Here is an 18,360-nt window from a genome sequence, read left to right as displayed (position 1 = left end):
TAAACTGGGCCTATTAGAAATCGAAGTGTCTCTCAACCACCGGTTGTACAATGAGCTGATTCATATATGGTAAATTAGGCCTGTGTATGCTAAAGAATCTCTGTTGACCTTCAAATTTCTGAATCTCAACTGTTTTAATATATATTCATTTTCAGCATATTAAGTGAAAAAAACAAAACCAAATAAAGTTTATATGCAGATAAATGGTGATTTATACTGATGACAAATCTTCAATTACATCTGACTGAAGGGAAATTTATATATAAACAAAGGCCCAGTTAACACTCCCTGAAACAGTTTTTGAAGGTTGTTTGTTTGTTTGAATGATCTGATAATATTTACACACAGGTTGCCTGGTCAATGTGAACCAAGCTAAGCCACTGAATAAGTTTCCTGAAGTTCTAAAAAGTCTTGCACTATCTTTTGAAAACACTTACTGTTGCTGCTCTCCAGCACCCTATTCTTCACCAGGGCCCTAACTCTGCAAAGCATTTAAGCAAGTGCTTGAAATTAAGTACATAGTAGTTCCAATGACTTCAATAGGAATTATAATTTGCTGAAGTGCTTTGATGAACCAGAACTCAAAACTTAAGGCCACCTTTGATTGGTGCACAAGACAGGTGCTTGGACATTAAGGGTATGTTTACATTGCAATGTAAGCCCTGAGTTAGTGGGACTCGAGTCAGCTGACCGGTGTTAGGGAACCCTGGCCTGGAGGTCTACATCAGGGGTGGCCAACCTGAGCCTGAGAAGGAGACAGAATTTACCAATATACATTGCCAAAGAGCCACAGTAATACGTCAGCAGTCCCCCATCAGCTCCCCCCCTGCTCCCAGCACCTCCCACCCACCAGCAGCCCTGCCAATCAGCGCCTCCCCTTCCCTCCCCATCAGCTGTTCCGTGGCATGCACGAGGCTCTGGGGGGGAGAGGAAGGAGCGAGTGCACGGCAGGCTCAGGGGAGGGGGTGGGAAGGGGTGGAGTGGCAGCAGGGCCAGTGGCAGAGCCAGGGGTTGAGCAGTGAGCACCCCCCGGCACATTGGAAAGTTGGCGCCTGTAGCTCCAGCCCCAGAGCTGGTACCTATACAAGGAGCTGCATATTAACTTCTGAAAAGCCACATGTGGCTCTGGAGCCACAGGTTGACCACCCCGTCTACATGGTATTTTAAACCTAGGTAAAGGCTTTTCTAACCTATGCTCGAACCTAGGGCTCTGGCGTCCACACTGCACCGTAGACCTGAGTCAAAGTAACCATATCCCAGAGTCCCTAATGCCCACCCCCACACCTGGCTACTCTAGCCCTAGGACCATGGTGCACTGTGGGAAAACTGTACTGCCTATTCTGCACGTTATCATCAGGAAGAAGCTTGCTTTATAAAAGTCATGATCGGTTTGCTCTCCATTGCAAACCCAGGGGGCTCTCTGATAGCGCGCTTGCAGCTCGGTGATCAGAAGAGAATGGGTTAACACTGACCTGAGCTGCTGCCTTTTGCAAAGAGGGGGTGGCTTCCATTTTTAACAGAGTAAATTGCAGATTGTTGGGGGAGAGAGAGAGAGAGAGAGAGAGAGAGGACTAAGGAAGTTGGCTCATGGAACTGTGGGATACTGCTGGCTGACTCCCAGGACTTAAGTCAAGCAAGGCTGCATCTACACCACAAAGCAATAGGGCTCGTACCCTGGGGTCCCAGCTTAACTCGAGCTCAGACCCTCTAGGGGCCTGGACCCCAAGTTCGAGCCCTGGGTTAGCGCAATTAAAGTGTAGACATAACGGGGGTTAGACTTGAGCCCAGACCCAAGCACAGGCTTACACTGCAGTGTAGACATACTCTAACTTTTTACTCTTAGCCTATAACCTGAACACTTCAGTATCCCAAAAGAAAAGGTTTTCTATAAAACCTGATAGAGATGTTCTCATTACTTTTTATGGATGCCAAATTTCAATCAAAGTGTTTGTACAGAAGCAAAGTCTATTCCTACAGAGTTTCAACAACCCATTATAGAGATTTACTATGAGACTATGGACTAACAACAATGGCCTAACAGCAAAAGAATAGTCTTTCACTAGCCAAGATGAGTGAAATATAAAAACAAAAATACATACAGCATAAATAGTAAAGTGTGAATTAAAAAAATTAATATTTTTGCAAGTGTTACCAGTAATTCTGGTAGAGAAGATTTAAAAATTTTCCTAAAATCTGACTGATATTTAGTTAGGAGTAAAACTGTTGATTCTGCAAAGACTTACGCTTGTAGAGAGCCTCATACCACTTGAATAGTCCCATTAAAGTTAATGGAACTACTCAGAGGGCACAAAGTTTTGCATAAAGCTTAAGCTTTTACAAGATCAGAGCCTTAATATTCTCTCCCACTCCATGAACACTACCCTAACAATAAAAGGATCAATTAGAAACAGAAGTTTTCCTGTGTTAAAGCCTGTATAAATTGGTGTCTTTGCATTTGGACAACATTTAGATTTGAATGTGAAAAATGTTTTAAGTTGAAATTCATCAGTATTTTAGAATGACCATTTAGATACAAACAATAATCAATGCAAAAAGAGACTACATAAAAATGCTGAGTAACTACCTCAACCCAAGAAAGACAAATTCAGATTTAATGGTGTCACTATCATTAGCATGTTCTTGTGACATGGCACTAAAGCACAGATGGTGCGAGAGGACAATACTGATCAGAGACCACTAACATGCCTAGGTACAGAGGAGTAAAGTCATGCCTAATTGTGCTCTGAGCTTGCTTTTATTAATTTAAATTTACCATTACTGGAATAATCTTTTGCATTTAATTTATTTGCCTTTACCCTAGAAGGAGGAAGGGAGACTGTGCAAGAGCTTTCCCATTAGATGCCACTCAGCCTCTCTTTTCAGCACAAACCCCTAGAAGTAGGTCAGTGCATTGTAGCCTGGTTTCCATTTGATTTCTCTTACCGGATTGGTAATTATGATGATCTCCCCTTCATTAACTGTCAGCTCATTGTTTCCAGGTTCAGCAGCAAAGTCATATATCACCCGAGCCTATGGGCAGAAAGAATCTATTTAAATATTCAGCATTCACACTGGAAAATATCAGCAGAACTTCATGATTCATAACCAGTAAGAGAAATGGTTGGGTGGGAGGAAAGAAGGGCGTGGGCCGAGCAACACAAATGACATATCACACAAATCTTAATACAATGTGCATTTGAACTTGACAATGTCAATGCCAAAATCTGCTTCCAGCAAAAACTTTAAAATGCATCCAAAAACAAAGCCACCCCCACAAATCAGGATCTGTGATATATCCCACAAATCAGGATCCGTGATATATAGCTCTCTGCAAAAGGCAAACAGCAATTATCTAATTCTACAGCCAAAGCATTATATCTCAGCAAGCAGCCAAATGAACCACTGTCTGCAGCATGCAGGACCTATTGGTAGAACTAAAGTGAGAGCCCATACTCTGATTTTTAGCAGATCTTCTTTCAGTGCTAGAGGCAGAAGAAAATCAGTTCCCCAAATGTGCTATTCTGTAGGAAACACTTCTATTCTGACTCATGTAGGACGACTGTTTTATGAAGTGAGCATTTCAAAAAGAGGATACAGAAGTCATTCATCTGAAGTTCTTACATGTTCAGGTAATCACAGCTATACATAAAGCAACATGAAACTAGATAATCTTACAATTCATTTACTGTGATTGTTCCTCTTGTAAGTTAAAGGAAATAAATACTGAACAATATGAGTTTTAACTTAAATAGAATACACATCCCCAAAGTACGTAGACAGTGCTTACCCATTAGCCTTTACCTAACTGTAGTTCAACTTAGTTTTTTACAAATTAACCTAAGTTATAATTTAGTAATACACAAACATTTTCTGGTGAGAGAGTTAAGGTTGGTCTGTACATATCAAGCACAACCACAAAAGCATAGAAATGAAAAGTTAGATTGCGTTTAAAGTTAACTGACAGTACCACCCCTCTGCTCCACCAGAGAGGGACACCTCACCACTGGAGCTACCATTAATCACACCAAAACCTGAATTCTACCACCTCTAGGGATGTCAGCCTTCAGACAACTCTTCCACAAACTTACCACCACCACACGAGACCAACCAAGATAGCTCACCAAAAAAAAAATCTCACTAGGTACACATTTTTGGCCCTTTACAGTCTTTTTAAGGCAAAAAAATTGTAAAACTCCAAATTAACTTTTTAAAGGCAGTTTTTAATTGCTTAGAACTCAGAAGCCAATTAATAGGATTTGAAAATACTGAAAATTACAGTTTTACTTACATTATGTGCCAAAATTTGGAGCAAATAAAACTGTATTTTGCATAAAGAAGGGGAGTTATTAATTCATTTACACTGCAAAATAGAACGCAATATTAACTATAGCATTGCACTGGTTCTGCCATAATGCTGAATAAGGAAATGTTATATTTTTATAAAATGCTTCAAGTTGGACCCAAAAATGTATTGCTAGCTATTCTATCCACACAGGATCATAACAATGTAGGGCTAGAAAGGATCTCAGGAAGTCATCAAGTTCAGCCCCCCTGTACTGAGGCAGGACACAAACCTAGACCATCCCTGAAAGGGGTTTGTTCAACCTGTCTTTTAAAACCTCTAATGATGGAGATACCACAACCTCCCTTGGAAGCGTATTCCAGATCTTAACTACCCTTGTAGTTAGAAAGTTCTTCCTCATAGCTAACCTAAATCCCCCTTGGTGCAGAGTAAGCCAATTACTTTAATAGCCCTTAACATATTTGAAGACACATTATCGTTACAGTCATACAGAATTCCACCTATATTACTACTTTCATTTTCTTCCATCAAATTCCCTTTCCTGAATCTTTACTCTACATTTAAGGCAGAAATATAAATCAAATCTCATTTTTCTCTAACTTTTGAAACAGATGTTGAGATAATTTGAGGACACCTCCTCACCCCTGTAACATCTTGAAGGAGGTTTTGGATCAAAATTTTAGTCTACATTTATACATATTCCATATATACTGACATATTTAATCCTTATCCCCACCAAAAGTACCAATATTTATTTACCATCTCCAACTTCTTTTCACCCCTACCAACCTCCCATTCCTCCCCCACAAAAACAAACCCAACAGGAAAAAAGCCACCACAATCCACACTAAACCAAAAAGCTGTCATTTATAAAACACTCCCTCTCTCTACCTATGGTGCTCATAGGGGTGCACAGATAATTAAAGTAGGATTTGCTCTGGTGGATGTCACTGTAGAAGTGCCAAGCAGCAGTAAACACAGAATACTAAAACATATTTAATTTAGAAGGTCCAAATTAGTACTGTTAACTGTCAGTGTCATGTCATATCTCAGCTGTTTAAAAAACTGTAGCGATGTACAAAAGCCTTTTCCTGTGGAACTGAAACAAAACAGGAAAATAAAGTTAAAAAAAATCCTAGGTGGCTGGTGTGCTGAGACCACTGCCTGTCATGCTGACCAGTAGTGTCTTTGTTTCCTTGTACTCCCTTGTTGATCTGTCTGTATCCATTTGTTGTCTCTAGTCTTATACTTAGATGCTAAGCTCTTTGGAGGCAGGGACTATCTTTTTGTTCTCTGTTTGTACAGCACCTAGCACAGTGGGATCCTGGCCCATGACAGGCTCCTAGGTACTATGAAAATATAAATGATAAATATAATAATCAGTCCATTTCCAAGAGGAAATATTTTTTGCAACTAGCAAGTTATTCATGCAGCAGCTTCCAGTTTTATTTGTGTCATAAGAACATAACAATGGCCATACTGGGTCAGACCAATGGTCCATCTACTCAGTATCCTGTCTTCTGACATTGGCCAGAGCCAGATGCTTCAGAGGGGGTGAATGGAACAGAGCAATTTATTGAGTGATTCATCTCCTGTCATCCAGTCCCAGGTTCTAGCAGTCAGAGGTTTAATATCTTGTGTGTAGGAATTTATTTAATGGAAAAAGAAATCAGTCTTTTAAAAAAAAGATAAAAATGGAGTAATGAAAGTTTTTGGATGCCTAAAGTATTCTTCTATGCCAGGTTCCTAAAATGTGTAGGAAGAGAACAGTTCCACTTCTGTGAGCCTAAAGTCCACAGCAGGGGAGCAGCAGTAACACAAAACTTGTCCCTATGAATGTTTCTTCTCCTGTAAACAATGTATTGTCTTTATAGAGATTCTATCCTATTCCTCCCATTCTTACAAGTTTAACAGTAACAAATGTGTAACATGCAAAATATAAGCTTTGTTATTCCTAGAAAATCACATACATCAAACTGAATGAACACTGCCATATACTGGGAGAGAAGAATTTATGCCTTGTCTTCATTGCTATAAAAAGGTGTTGGGTATTTTTTTGCTTGTTTGTTTTTACTGCAGGGTAATTAACATATGACCTAACCCAAGGTTAAAAAAATAAAAAATAAAATAAAACAGCAATAAAACTAGGTACGGTCAGCCCTATAACTCCACCTACAGTTGACCTCACTTAGTTTTACCTCAACCCCCTTTCAAGACTTCACTTTACCTTGTCTTTCACTGTGTTTTTTAATCTTGGGATAGCTCATGTGTTTGTTATCCTGAGGTAAAAAGTGCACCATTTAGCAGTGAAGACAAGACCTCAGAATAGGCTAGTGTAAACATGTTATACAAAAGTGACACTCTTCATTAGGAAATGAGAACAAGTCAACTTGAGCTTTGCCTCATAGCATCTCCTGATAGCCAATTACAGATCTGAATAAATAGATGGTGTTTTGTTTTTTTGTTAGGATATGTCTACACTGAAATAAAACCGCTGTGGCTGGCCCAGGTCAGCCGATTCGGGCTCAAGCTGTGGGTCTATACAATTGCAGTGTAAAGGTTTGGGCTTGGGCTGGAACCCAGGCTCTAAGATCCCATGCGGGTGGAGAGCGCTTTTAGAAATTACATCCCTATCGAGCGCATTACCCACCATGTAGACAAACCCTAAGGCTGCACAATGTGACTCCAAACAGAAAGCAGAGGACGGGAGAGCAAGAGAGCACCAGCACAAAATACTGGTGTAACACATGGCTTTGTGGTCATTATGGAGGCATGCTAGCATCCCCTCAGATTTTGCTCTCATATCCAACCTCAATTTGAAGATTCATTTTAGCTGTAAAATTTCTCATGGTTAGTGTCAGTACACATAGAAATGTTTCTGTAAAGTCTAAAATAAAATATAAATTAGTGTTTTAAGTAGTTACGCTTAAAGAGAAGCAAAAATGGGAAAAAAAACATCATACGGATTTGAACCTAATCCTATGTCTACATAACATGAAGATTACATCAAGCTATTAAATACTCTTCTGCTTTAATCAAGTACACCATTCTTAAGAAATTATGTGTTCTGGGCAAATTTGATACTTACTACACACTATGGGGAAATTTTCCCCTATGAATGGAGATTTTCAGCACATCCAGATTATGTTGTGCAAGCCTAACTTAGATGCAAGTGATGCAATGTATAGCCAGAAATGCAGGCGTTAGTAAAGATGTATATAAGGAAAAAGATTTGCTGTGTAATTTTAGATTTGTGATGTACCTTGCATCCACTCCCTGTTTGATCCTGGCCAGCTTGGGCATAGTGTTTCTGTATGCCAAATAAAAGGTAACTGAGTGACAAATTCCAGAGTCAAACTGCGTTTTTTGTAACTGAGTGGAAGAGGGTCTCAGGGAGCCCAACAAAAAAAGTGTAACAATTCAACTGTTACAGGAACTTCTAGGCACTCAAACATTTGCTTAATGGATTCAGAGAAGGACTGGCCATAATATAAAATCAATAAGTGATTCCTGAATTAGTCCCCAAATTAATCTAATTAAATTTAACCACAAGCTGTATATTTATCATATGCAATATATAGTTAAACAATTTCTGTTAGTGTTGTGTATGGTTAAGTAACCCATTCCTTTGGGGGAGGGAATTTTCCTTAATTTTACCCACTGTTCCTAATTATCACCCCTCTGTACTATCCTAAGTGCCTCTCCCTCCTTGATATTTACATTGGTCATCCATCTGTGTAAACTGTTATGTTGGCCCTTAGCTGTCACTTGGACACAGAGACAAGGTGAGTGAGGCAGTATCCTTCCCTGGACCAGCTTCTGTCGATGAGAGAGACACTTTCGAGCTTACACAGAGCTGTTCTTCAAGTCTGGGAAACATACTCAGAGGAAGTGAGCTGTAGCTCACGAAAGCTTATGCTCAAATAAATTTGTTAGTCTCTAAGGTGCCACAAGTCCTCCTTTTCTTTATACTCAGAAGGTATGTCTACACTGCAATTAAAACCCATGGCTGGCGCGTGCCAGCTGAATCGGGCTCACAGAGCTTAGGCTAAGGGGCTGTTTAATTGTGGTGTAGACTTTCAGGCATGGGCTGGAGCTCAGGCTCTAGGACCCTGAGAGGGTCCCAGAGCTTGGGCTGCAGCCCAAGTATCTACATCACAATTAGAACACCCCCTTAGCCTGACCCCCTGCAAGCCCAAGCAAGCTGGCATGTGCCAGCCACAAGTTTTTAATTGCAGTGTAGACTTACCCAAAGGGTCACAGCTAAATGCAAGGCACAACAGATTGTTTAGCGTAAGTAGTTAACACACCTTTCAACTGACCATCCTTTTCTTTCTGAGGCCACATCTATGCTAGGGGCATTACAGTGGCCTCAGAACAAGTGATGAGGGGTATATCCGACTACAAGAAATAATGCTAAAAAAACCTTGTAGGCAATTGTGACAGATTGGGGAATCTGTCTATGTAAACTTATGAATTGCATTTGATTTTTTGAACTCCACTTCTGACTATAACCTTCAGTGTGAATTAAAACTGCCATGAAAATGCAACAGAGCCATCAACAAATTGAACAGCCTTCCCTAATTGTTCCATTGAGCTGCCAGGCTCAGCCATTAACTTCTAATGGCCTTTATCAGAAAGGAAAAAGGAAAATCCACAGGTGGGAAGAGAAGCATGAAGAGGTGTCAGACCCTGCTTTTAAGAAAGGACAGGCTTTCTTGCAAGAGAAGGCCAGACCATTGCCAGAACCAGAGGATTAGAGCAGGAGGAGTGGAGGGCGGGAGGGACCTACCCCCCACCCAAAGGATACTGACCAAACCCCAAAGGACTCCAAAGAGTAAAGAGGACACCTGAAGGAGAGAATTGTCTGCACATGTTCATTGTTTTTCCATAGGTCTGTAAATCTCTTGTGCTTTCTGGGAAGAGAGGAGGGGGAAAGATAGGAGGGAGAAAGCATTTAAGACGTTTCTTTGCAAAGCCTGTGTGTTCCTTACTTTATCTGCCATGTATCCCCAAAGGGTTAAATGATACACCAGCATGCCCATGAGGCTGGAGCTCTGGAGAGAGTATGTATAAACTCCTGGGGAAACTTAGGGAGGTTCAGAATTGGATGCGACCTTAGGGCAGCTAGGCTGCAGGGTCCCACCATTTCACAGAGGGGTGCCAAACAGAGAGTCTTTCCCTGGGGACAGGTTTCAGAGTGGTAGCCGTGTTAGTCTGTATCAGCAAAAAAACCCGAGGAGTACTTGTGGCACCTTCGAGACTAAAATTTATTTGGGCATAAACTTTCGTGGGCTAAAACCCACTGCATGCATCCGATGAAGTGGGCTAAGCCCACTTCTGGGTTTTAGCCCACGAAAGCTTATGCCCAAATAAATTTGTTAGTCTCGAAGGTGCCACAAGTACTCCTCAGTTTTTTCCCCAGGGAGTCTACCTGAGAGGCCAGAATTAGAGACTATGTCTGGATGCTGCTCAGATCCACTGGCGTTACGAACATGTGGGGTCGAAACATTGGGTTCCATACAGCAGACTGGTGACAGTCCACTAGGGAAACTCAGCCAGGGCTGTAACAGCAATATTAAGCATTTTTAGAATGCATGTTATGTTCTGAATCCCTAATAATGAATTTGACAAAGCCAACATAAAACACAACTTTGATTTTCACCACACACACACACACACACACCGCTAAAAAGCAAGAGTGAGCAACAATACATTTTCAAATGCAAATGGTGTTTGCATGTTATGGGCTACCAACCAACTTCTTCAAATTCAAATTCCTTTACATACAATCTATGTATCCTCCCCCCTCCTCAACTTGTATCATTAGATTCACTTCTTGCATCTTGAATTAACTTAGACTGCAAATAAAGCTGGACAGAAGACAGAAATTCCTTTTGGCAAAGCATTTTGAGATTTCAAAATAAGAATGAAACCAACAAATTTCAAAATTCTCTGCAACAGAAAATTTTAAAAAATTTGTTTCAACTCAATCAAAATGTTATGATTTTGACTTTTTTCATTTTATCTTATAATACATTTAAAAATTCAAAATGAAGTAATTTCAAAACAAAAAACCCTAACTGTTTCATTATAAAAACGTCTACATAGGATGTCTTGATGTTGCTGGAATTTTTCCCCCCCGATATTATTTCCAGTTTTTTTCCAAAATGAAGTTGCTGTGAAATCCAAACCATTTCATAAAGTGTTTCAATTTCAACAGAACCGCACTTTCCAATGGAAAACGGTTCATCCTGTCAAAATTTTCCAACCAAATCCAACTGCAAGCTCTTCAGGCCAGTTACCAGACACCTTCCTATGTGTTAGTATGGGGTCTAGCACAATGGGACCTAATCCTGATTTGGGATCTCTTGGGTACCACAATAAAAAAAAATCACCACCAATTATTCTGCAGCACAGCATCATCACTAGACTTTATTCATTGCAATCAGGAGATATCAACCTAAACTGTATTTGGAAAAAAAAATACTGGAGTACCCTTTCCTCATTTACAGGCATGTCAAATTGTAGTATGAAATTGATGTCATTTTCAGACATTCTGAATATCATCAGTTTTGCTTGCTATACCTATAATGTAGTAATAAGATAGCGCACTAGGTCTTTTATTGGTGTGACTGATATGAACATATTTAACCTGTAAAGCATTTTGAGGTCCTTCAAAATGAAAACCATGATACAGAAATAAAAGTTATTAATCTTCTGCTTGTATATAGTAGTATGACTTTTTAATCCATATTCTGATTTCTACATACCCACAAGTATTTTAGAACTAGACAGACTTTCTCCTGCAAAATTATAAATTAGCAGCAAGATGTAAAAATATAACTGAAATCAAACACATGTGGGCAGATCTGAGGCTACAGAACCACAACTGAGGCTATGGCTACACTACAGAGCTTGCCACTGTGCCCCGGTAGCGCTGTTAGTGCAGATGCTCTAAGCCAACAGGGGAGAGCTCTCTGGTCAACTTAATTACTCCATCTCCGGCAAGCAGTAGTAACTATGTCGGCGGGAGAAGCTCTCCCACCAACATAGCGCTGTCCACACCGGCGCTTAGATCAGTGTAACTTACATCACTCTGGGAGAGTGGCTTATTCACAACCCAACATAAATGGTAGTGTGTACATAGCCTGAGTATCTCAAAGCTTATGGTTTCAACACAAACGTTAAGGGAAGTTGATTAGTGATTTTTGAAACATCTAAAATTTTTAGTGCAAGCTTGTAAACTATTAGAATGTATTACAAGAAAATCATCCAGGAGTTTTGCAAACATCACCCTGAAGCTCTAGGATCATCTGTCCTTTGTCTCAGATTATAGATTTAACAGGCAGTGAAACAAGAGAACATTTTCTTTTGTACATTAAGTACCTTCAAGTCTTTTGCACAGAAATATGGATAAGGAACTTTTGACAAGAATGATTCACATGACAGTTAAACACATTTCATCAGAGTCTACAGTATTATTTTCTCTTCTTACACCTATGCAAACTCTGTTTCCAAAAGGCAAGATTTTGGACAACTTCCATCTTAATGGTTCACTATACATATCCTAACTTTTGCCATCAAGCTATGTAAAAATGGATTCATTTTATTTTTTAAAGTTAGTGTGTTAGTTTTCTACCCAATACACTACAGTGGTCTAACAGGGATTAAGTATGAAGGACTAACAATTGAGCGGCAGACAACTGAGAACAATTCCCAAAATGATCACTTTTTAATTGCAGATGATAGACCTAATCTAGCCAGGCTCCTGCCAGCAGATTTGAGAGACTGGGCTCTCAGCTCCCCACACTGGTGAGGGCACACACCACTGACCCAAGGAGGGTAGTGTGGACATGCACCACCACAGTAATTACTGCAGCAGCTGTAAGTCGACCTATATTAGGTTGACTTAGGTTTGTAGTGCAGACATACCCCCAGGGTATGTCCACACAGGCAAGTTTCTGCGCCACAAGTTATACCACTTTTATTAAAAAGCTGGAATTAAACCGCTGATGTGTGTCCACACTGTGCTCCTTGTGACGCTGGAGCGCATCCACATTAGCGGCTCTTGCAATGACAAAGACAGCAGTGCATTGTGGTAACTATCCCACTGTGCAACTGGCCACAGGGTGCTTTGGGAAGGGTTTGCAATACCTCATGGGGCAGGCACACGATGCAGGTTTCCCAATTCCATTGTTCCATGGGCATCCTACTCCACTGCCAGCTGCTTTTTAACTGAAGTGGGGCGAACGTGTGACAGGATGTGTGTGTGTGGGGGGGGGAATGGGGGAGAGAGACAGTGTTTGGGGGCCAGAGTGTGTGTCAGCATGCTGTCTTGTAAGTTCAGACAGCGGCAGGAAGCAACTAGTCCTGAGGCAGAGGGAAACCCTGACATCAGCCCCGCCTCCCTCCGTGGGCTCTCTGCACAGCACTCTCTCTCACTCTCCCACCCCCCACACACCCCTGTGTTCAACAGCAGGAGCATTCCACATTAATGGTTTGCTTTGTGTCCCAGAGCAGATCTGCACAGCATGCAAACGCTGTCAGAAACTACAGGGCAGAAAGCAATCAAGTGTCTACACTGGCAATAGAGCTCTGGAGCCTCTGCGCAAATACCCTTACGACTCTCGTCAAAGTGGTTTTTTGCAGCGCTGCAACTGAGGAGTTTCTGCGCACAAAGTGGCTTGGCAGCATGTTCAGGTCTGCCGTTTGAGCGCAAAAAGTTGCCTTACTGCGCAGAAACTTGCCAGTGTAGACAAGCCCTCAGTCTTCCCACTCTGCAGTTTTTAAAGGCTAGCCTCAATAACTTGTTTTTGTCGTCCTACATTTTGGGATTTTTACATTCTCCAAATGAAGAATGTTGGAGAAAACTGGCTTCCTCTAGGATGCAGTTACTCTTTGTTCTCCCCAGGTAAGAGCCGCTCACATGCCGATAGTCCTTAACAACAGGCTACTTTCCTTGTCTAGGAAGGACTTGCTTAAAGACTGGTCAGCAATGGTGGATACATAGATCTAGAGGCATTCCATGATACAGCAATCATCATAGTAACAGTCTCTTAATATCAGCTAGAATTCATAGGTTGTACAGACAGATTACCCAAATTATTAGGGGGTAGCCGTGTTAGTCTGTATCCACAAAAACAACTGGGAGTCCGGTGGCACCTTAAAGACTAACAGACTTATTTAGGCATAAGCTTTCGTGGGTAAAAAACCCATTTCTTCAGATGCATGGAGTGAAAATTACAGAAGCAGGCATTATTACACTGACACATGGAGAAGGGAGTTACCTCACAAGTGGAGAACCAGGGTTGACAGGGCCAATTCGATTAGGGTGGATGTAGTCCAAAAATTGATGAGGAGGTGTCAATTCTAGGAGAGACAAAGCTGCTTTTGTAGTGAGCCAGCCACTCCCAGTCCCCATTCAAGCCCAAATTCATGGTGTTAAATTTGCAAATGAATTTTAGTTCTGCAGTTTCTCTTTGAAATCTGTTTCTGAAGTTTTTTTGTTGAAGGATGGCTACTTTTAAATCTGTTACAGAATGTCCAGGAAGACTGAAGTGTTCTCCTACTGGCTTTTGTATGTTACCATTCCTGATGTCCAATTTGTGTCCATTTATTCTTTTACATAGAGACTGTCTGGTTTGGCCAACGTACATGGCAGAGGGGCACTGCCGGCACATGATGGCATATATAACATTAGTAGATGTGCAGGTGAATGAGTCTCTGATGGTGTGGCTGATGTGGCTGGGTCCTCTGATGGTGTCACTAGAATAGCTATGGGGACAGAGTAGGCAACGAGCTTTGTAACAGGGATTGCTTCCTGGTCTGTGGTGTGGTGTGTAGTTCCTGGTGAGTATTTGCTTCAGGTTGGGGGGCTATCTGTAAGCGAGGACTGGCCTGCCTCCTAAGGTCTGTGAGAGTGAGGGATCGTTTTCCAGGATAGGTTGTAGATCATTGATGTGCTGGAGAGGTTTTTAACTGGGGACTGTATGTGATGGCCAGTGGTGTTCTGTTATTTTCCTTGTTCGACCTGTCCTGTAGTAGGTGACTTCTGGGTACCCATCTCGCTCTGTCAATCTGTTTCTTCACTTCCCCAGGTGAGTATTGTAGTTTTAAGAATGCTTGATAAAGATCTTGTAGGTGTTTGTCTCTGTCTGAGGGATTGGAGTAAATTTGGTTGCATCTTAGGGCTTGGGGAGACGGGTACCCAGAAGTCACCTACTACAGGACACTTCAATCTTCCTGGACAAAAGCAGCTTTGCCTCTCCTGGAATTGACACATCCGATGAAGTGGGTTTTAGCCCACGAAAGCTTATGCCCAAATAAATTTGTTAGTCTCTAAGGTGTCACAAGTACTCCTCAATGTTTTTGCTGATACAGAATAACACGGCTACCACTCTGAAACCTTTAAAAGTCTGGTGTTACAAAACAGTATGCACTAATCTAAGGCAGACAGCAAGGAGTGTAGTTAAAGATATGTTGTAGAACAATAACTGATCAATGGTATTTTTCACATTAAAACCAGACCATATGGAAGGAAATGGGTTCATCTGTTTCAACCATCTGTTAGAGGTTAGAAAACTGATACCACCAAGAAAGCAGTTAGTTCCTCCAGGAGAGATGGCAATGATTGTTTAAGGTCTTAGACTTACTTTGAACTGAAACAGTGTTATTGTCATGAAATTCCTATAGTCAGTGCTGGCCTTTATTTTGCAGTCAGTTCTTGAGTGGAGTGGAAGAACTCCTGAGCCTTAGAGCTGAGCTCTTCCCAAAGAGCTTGTAAGCAGCTTTTCTGTCACTTGTTACTGCCCGTTTCATTAGTTCTGATTTTGCTCACAGACTCAGCTCTCTCATTGCAAGCAATATCCCAAGGTAGTAGATGGCCTGGGCCATGGGTAAGATTGTAGGAGCAGGATTTTATATTTGTACTATAAGAATTAATGTATGATTTGATCATCCTGCCAGCCACCCTTTTTGAATAGCAGAAAGGAATGACCCTCTGGGACATTGGTAGAAACGCATCTGACAGACTGCCAGTGTCTATGCTGATGTTAAGGCAGGGACAGACCAGAACAATCCTTATGACTGATTATGGTCACCCTTTCGTTTTAGGATAAGTTCTAATGTCTACTATGGTTTCCTATATGTATTATAAATTAGGCACTCTAGTTAAATATACATTTCTTTGTTTTAAGGTTAAGTAAGTAAGAGACAGGATCTTGTATTGCGTCTATGTTAATGAGATTAGAGGAATGTTGAAGGCCCGGGCCGCAATGTGAACTGTTTTGATTATAAGATTAGTAAGGTTTAATTTACAATGCCTTTCTTGCTCAACTGCTGTATACCTTTGAAGGTCTCTGTAAAAGACTATTTGTGTGAATGAGGAACGTATGCATCAGGAAGAGATAAGGTGTGAAGGCCACTGTTATAGCCAGATGGTCAAGGAAGGAGTGAAGAGACTTAATGACACCAGAAAACCATCAACAAGCATCCATAATGAAGGAAGGGCAGATTGAGGACCCTGAGGTGGAGGCTGCCCCCCTAAAGAAAACACAATTGATTAAATCGAAACCAGGACAGGATGACCCTCTCAGAGGTGTTTTGGAATGTTAACATCAAAAGATAACACCAAATAAGGAGTAACCGGTCACAAACTGACACAGCAAAACCCATAGACTTCAACAGAGAAAAAAGACTATAAGAACAGGGTACTTGGCCATGGGGCTTTGGGTTCAACTTGCCATAAAGTAATATGGGAGCCCTTGAAACTGACAACTCAGTTCATCTAGGTCTCTCTCCCCTTAATTTGTTTTATTCATTTTGAATTATACAAGACTTGGTTTTATTATATTCTCTAAACATCTTGTACAGTTCCTAGATAGAGGAGGTAGGAGAAAAGAGCAGAAATGAAAGGGAAGAGCAGCTTTAACAGACCCCCAAAATTAAAAAAATATAAATAATTATATTTGTTTATCTAACACGTTTCAGACAAACGTCTCAAAGCACTTCACAAACATTCATCTTCACAATGCCCATGAGAAGCAAGAAGGAATCCATCTAGTTGGGCACTTTAAAAAAAATCATTACCATTTTATGATATATATCAAGTGGGTAAACAAAGTCAAACAGGTTAAAACCACAATTCAGCAAAGCATGAGTATGTTAGAAGCCCAACTAGAAAGAGAACCTTTGAATCCTGTCACAGCAGTTCTCACTCTTTAAAATACGTATGCTACCAATCACACTGGTATTATTTTGAAAATCTTTTTGTTTTGTGAGCATTAAAAGCTTCTGCAGCCAAGTTTCATGTAGAACGCACATTAGCAAGTCAAAAAATAAGCAAATTCCCATCAAGAGCCGAGTATATAACCTTTACATTCTATGTATGTTTTTCTTAATCACGATATCCACATTGATATAAATGTTCAGAAATAATTAGTGCCTCATTTACACTAGATTACACAGAAACTTAGGTTCTGTAGTAAAGACACAATTTTAAAATTGTGGTCATATTATAAAAGAGAGATAACATTGTATATGCATTATATTAAGAGCAGTTAAAAATGCAACGAAATTGAAATAAAAATTAAAGTTAGTGCTCACTTCTATTTAAAACTGAATTTATAAATATTAAAGCAATAAATTCTCAAAATGTGTTGCTTTATTTTTAGAAAATGAGTCACAGAATTCATATGTGGTTCTAAGACAAACAACAGAAATGGAACTCAGAGGAACAGGGTTTTAAACTCAAGAGAATTAGTAAAGTAGGGTCCAGTGGGAATAAATTCTAAGGGAAAAGGAAGTTCAGGAGTGCTGGCAGTTTCTCAAAGAAAATATTTAAGGCACAACAGCAAACTATCCCAATATGAAGGAAAGATAGGAAAAATAGCAAGAGGCCAATATGGCTCCATCAGGAGCTCTTTAATGACTTGAAAATCAAAAAGAAATCCTACAAAAAGTGGAAACAAAGACAAATTGCTAAGGAGGGCTATAAAAGAACAGGAAGAGACATAAAAGTCTAAGAAGAGGTTCTGTAAATACATTAGGAACAAGAGAAAGACAAAGGAAAGTGTAAGTCCACTATTTGGCAGGGAAAGGGAGCTAATAATTAAGGCATTAATTAAGGGTGAGGTGCTTAATGCCTATTTTGCTTGAGTATTCACTAAAAAAGTTAATTGTGACCAGATGCTTAACACAATTCATATTAACATGGGAAAAGAAACACAAGCCAAAACAGAGAAAGACCAGGTTAAAGAATTTTTAATTAAATTAGATATATTCAAGACAACAGAGCCTGACAAAATTCATCCTAGGGTACTTAAATGAACTACCTGAAGCACTCTCAGCACCTTTTAGCCATTATCTTCAAGAACTAAGCGAGTACTGGTGAAGTCCTGGACGACTGGAGAAAGGAGAACCTATTTCCCTTTTTAAAGATAAAGAGGACCCGAGGAATTAAAGATCAGTGAGTCTCACTGATACCTGGAAAGCTATTGGAACAAATTATTAAACAACCAATTTGTGAGCACCTAGAGCAGTGGTGGGCAACCTCTGGCCCATCAGGGTAATCCGCTGGTGGGCCACAAGACACTGTTTACACTGACCATCCACAGGAACGGCCGCCCGCAGCTCCCAGTGGCCACGGCTCGCTGTTCCTGGCCAATGGGAGCTGCGGGAAGTGGCGTGGGCCACAGGGACGTGCTGGAACAGCAAACTGCGGCCACTGGGAGCTGGGGCGGCCATGCATGCAGACGGTCAATGTAAACACTATGTTGCGGCCTGCCAGCGGATTACCCTGACGGGCTGCAGGTTGCCCACCACTGACCTAGAGGATAATAAGAAATGGTCAACGTGGATTTGTCAAGAACAAATCATGCCAAACCAACCTAGTTTCCTTCTTTGGCATGGTTATTGACCTAGTGTATGGGGAGAAGCAGTAGATGGGATTCATCCTGATTTCACTAAAGCTTTTGACGCAGTCTTTTATGACATTCTCATTAGCAAATAAGGGAAATATAGTCTAGATGAAATTACTATAAAGCAGGTGCACAAAA

At 40.8% G+C, this 18,360-nt stretch overlaps 1 protein-coding gene across 2 annotated transcripts in view; it reads right to left on the bottom strand.

Annotated features, from left to right (window-relative positions):
- Positions 1-18,360, bottom strand: part of SNX9 (sorting nexin 9) — a 93,794-nt gene that overhangs the window by 56,365 nt on the left and 19,069 nt on the right. For both annotated transcript variants that reach the window (XM_074948685.1, XM_074948686.1), the window contains exon 2: positions 2,944-3,030. In XM_074948685.1, the coding sequence (XP_074804786.1) occupies positions 2,944-3,030 (87 nt within the window). The remainder of the gene's footprint in view (positions 1-2,943; positions 3,031-18,360) is intronic.

The sequence above is a fragment of the Natator depressus genome, chromosome 3 (assembly GCF_965152275.1).
Source record: "Natator depressus isolate rNatDep1 chromosome 3, rNatDep2.hap1, whole genome shotgun sequence".
Taxonomy (NCBI): Eukaryota; Metazoa; Chordata; order Testudines; family Cheloniidae; genus Natator; species Natator depressus.
This window is presented reverse-complemented; position numbering and strand designations above follow the sequence as displayed.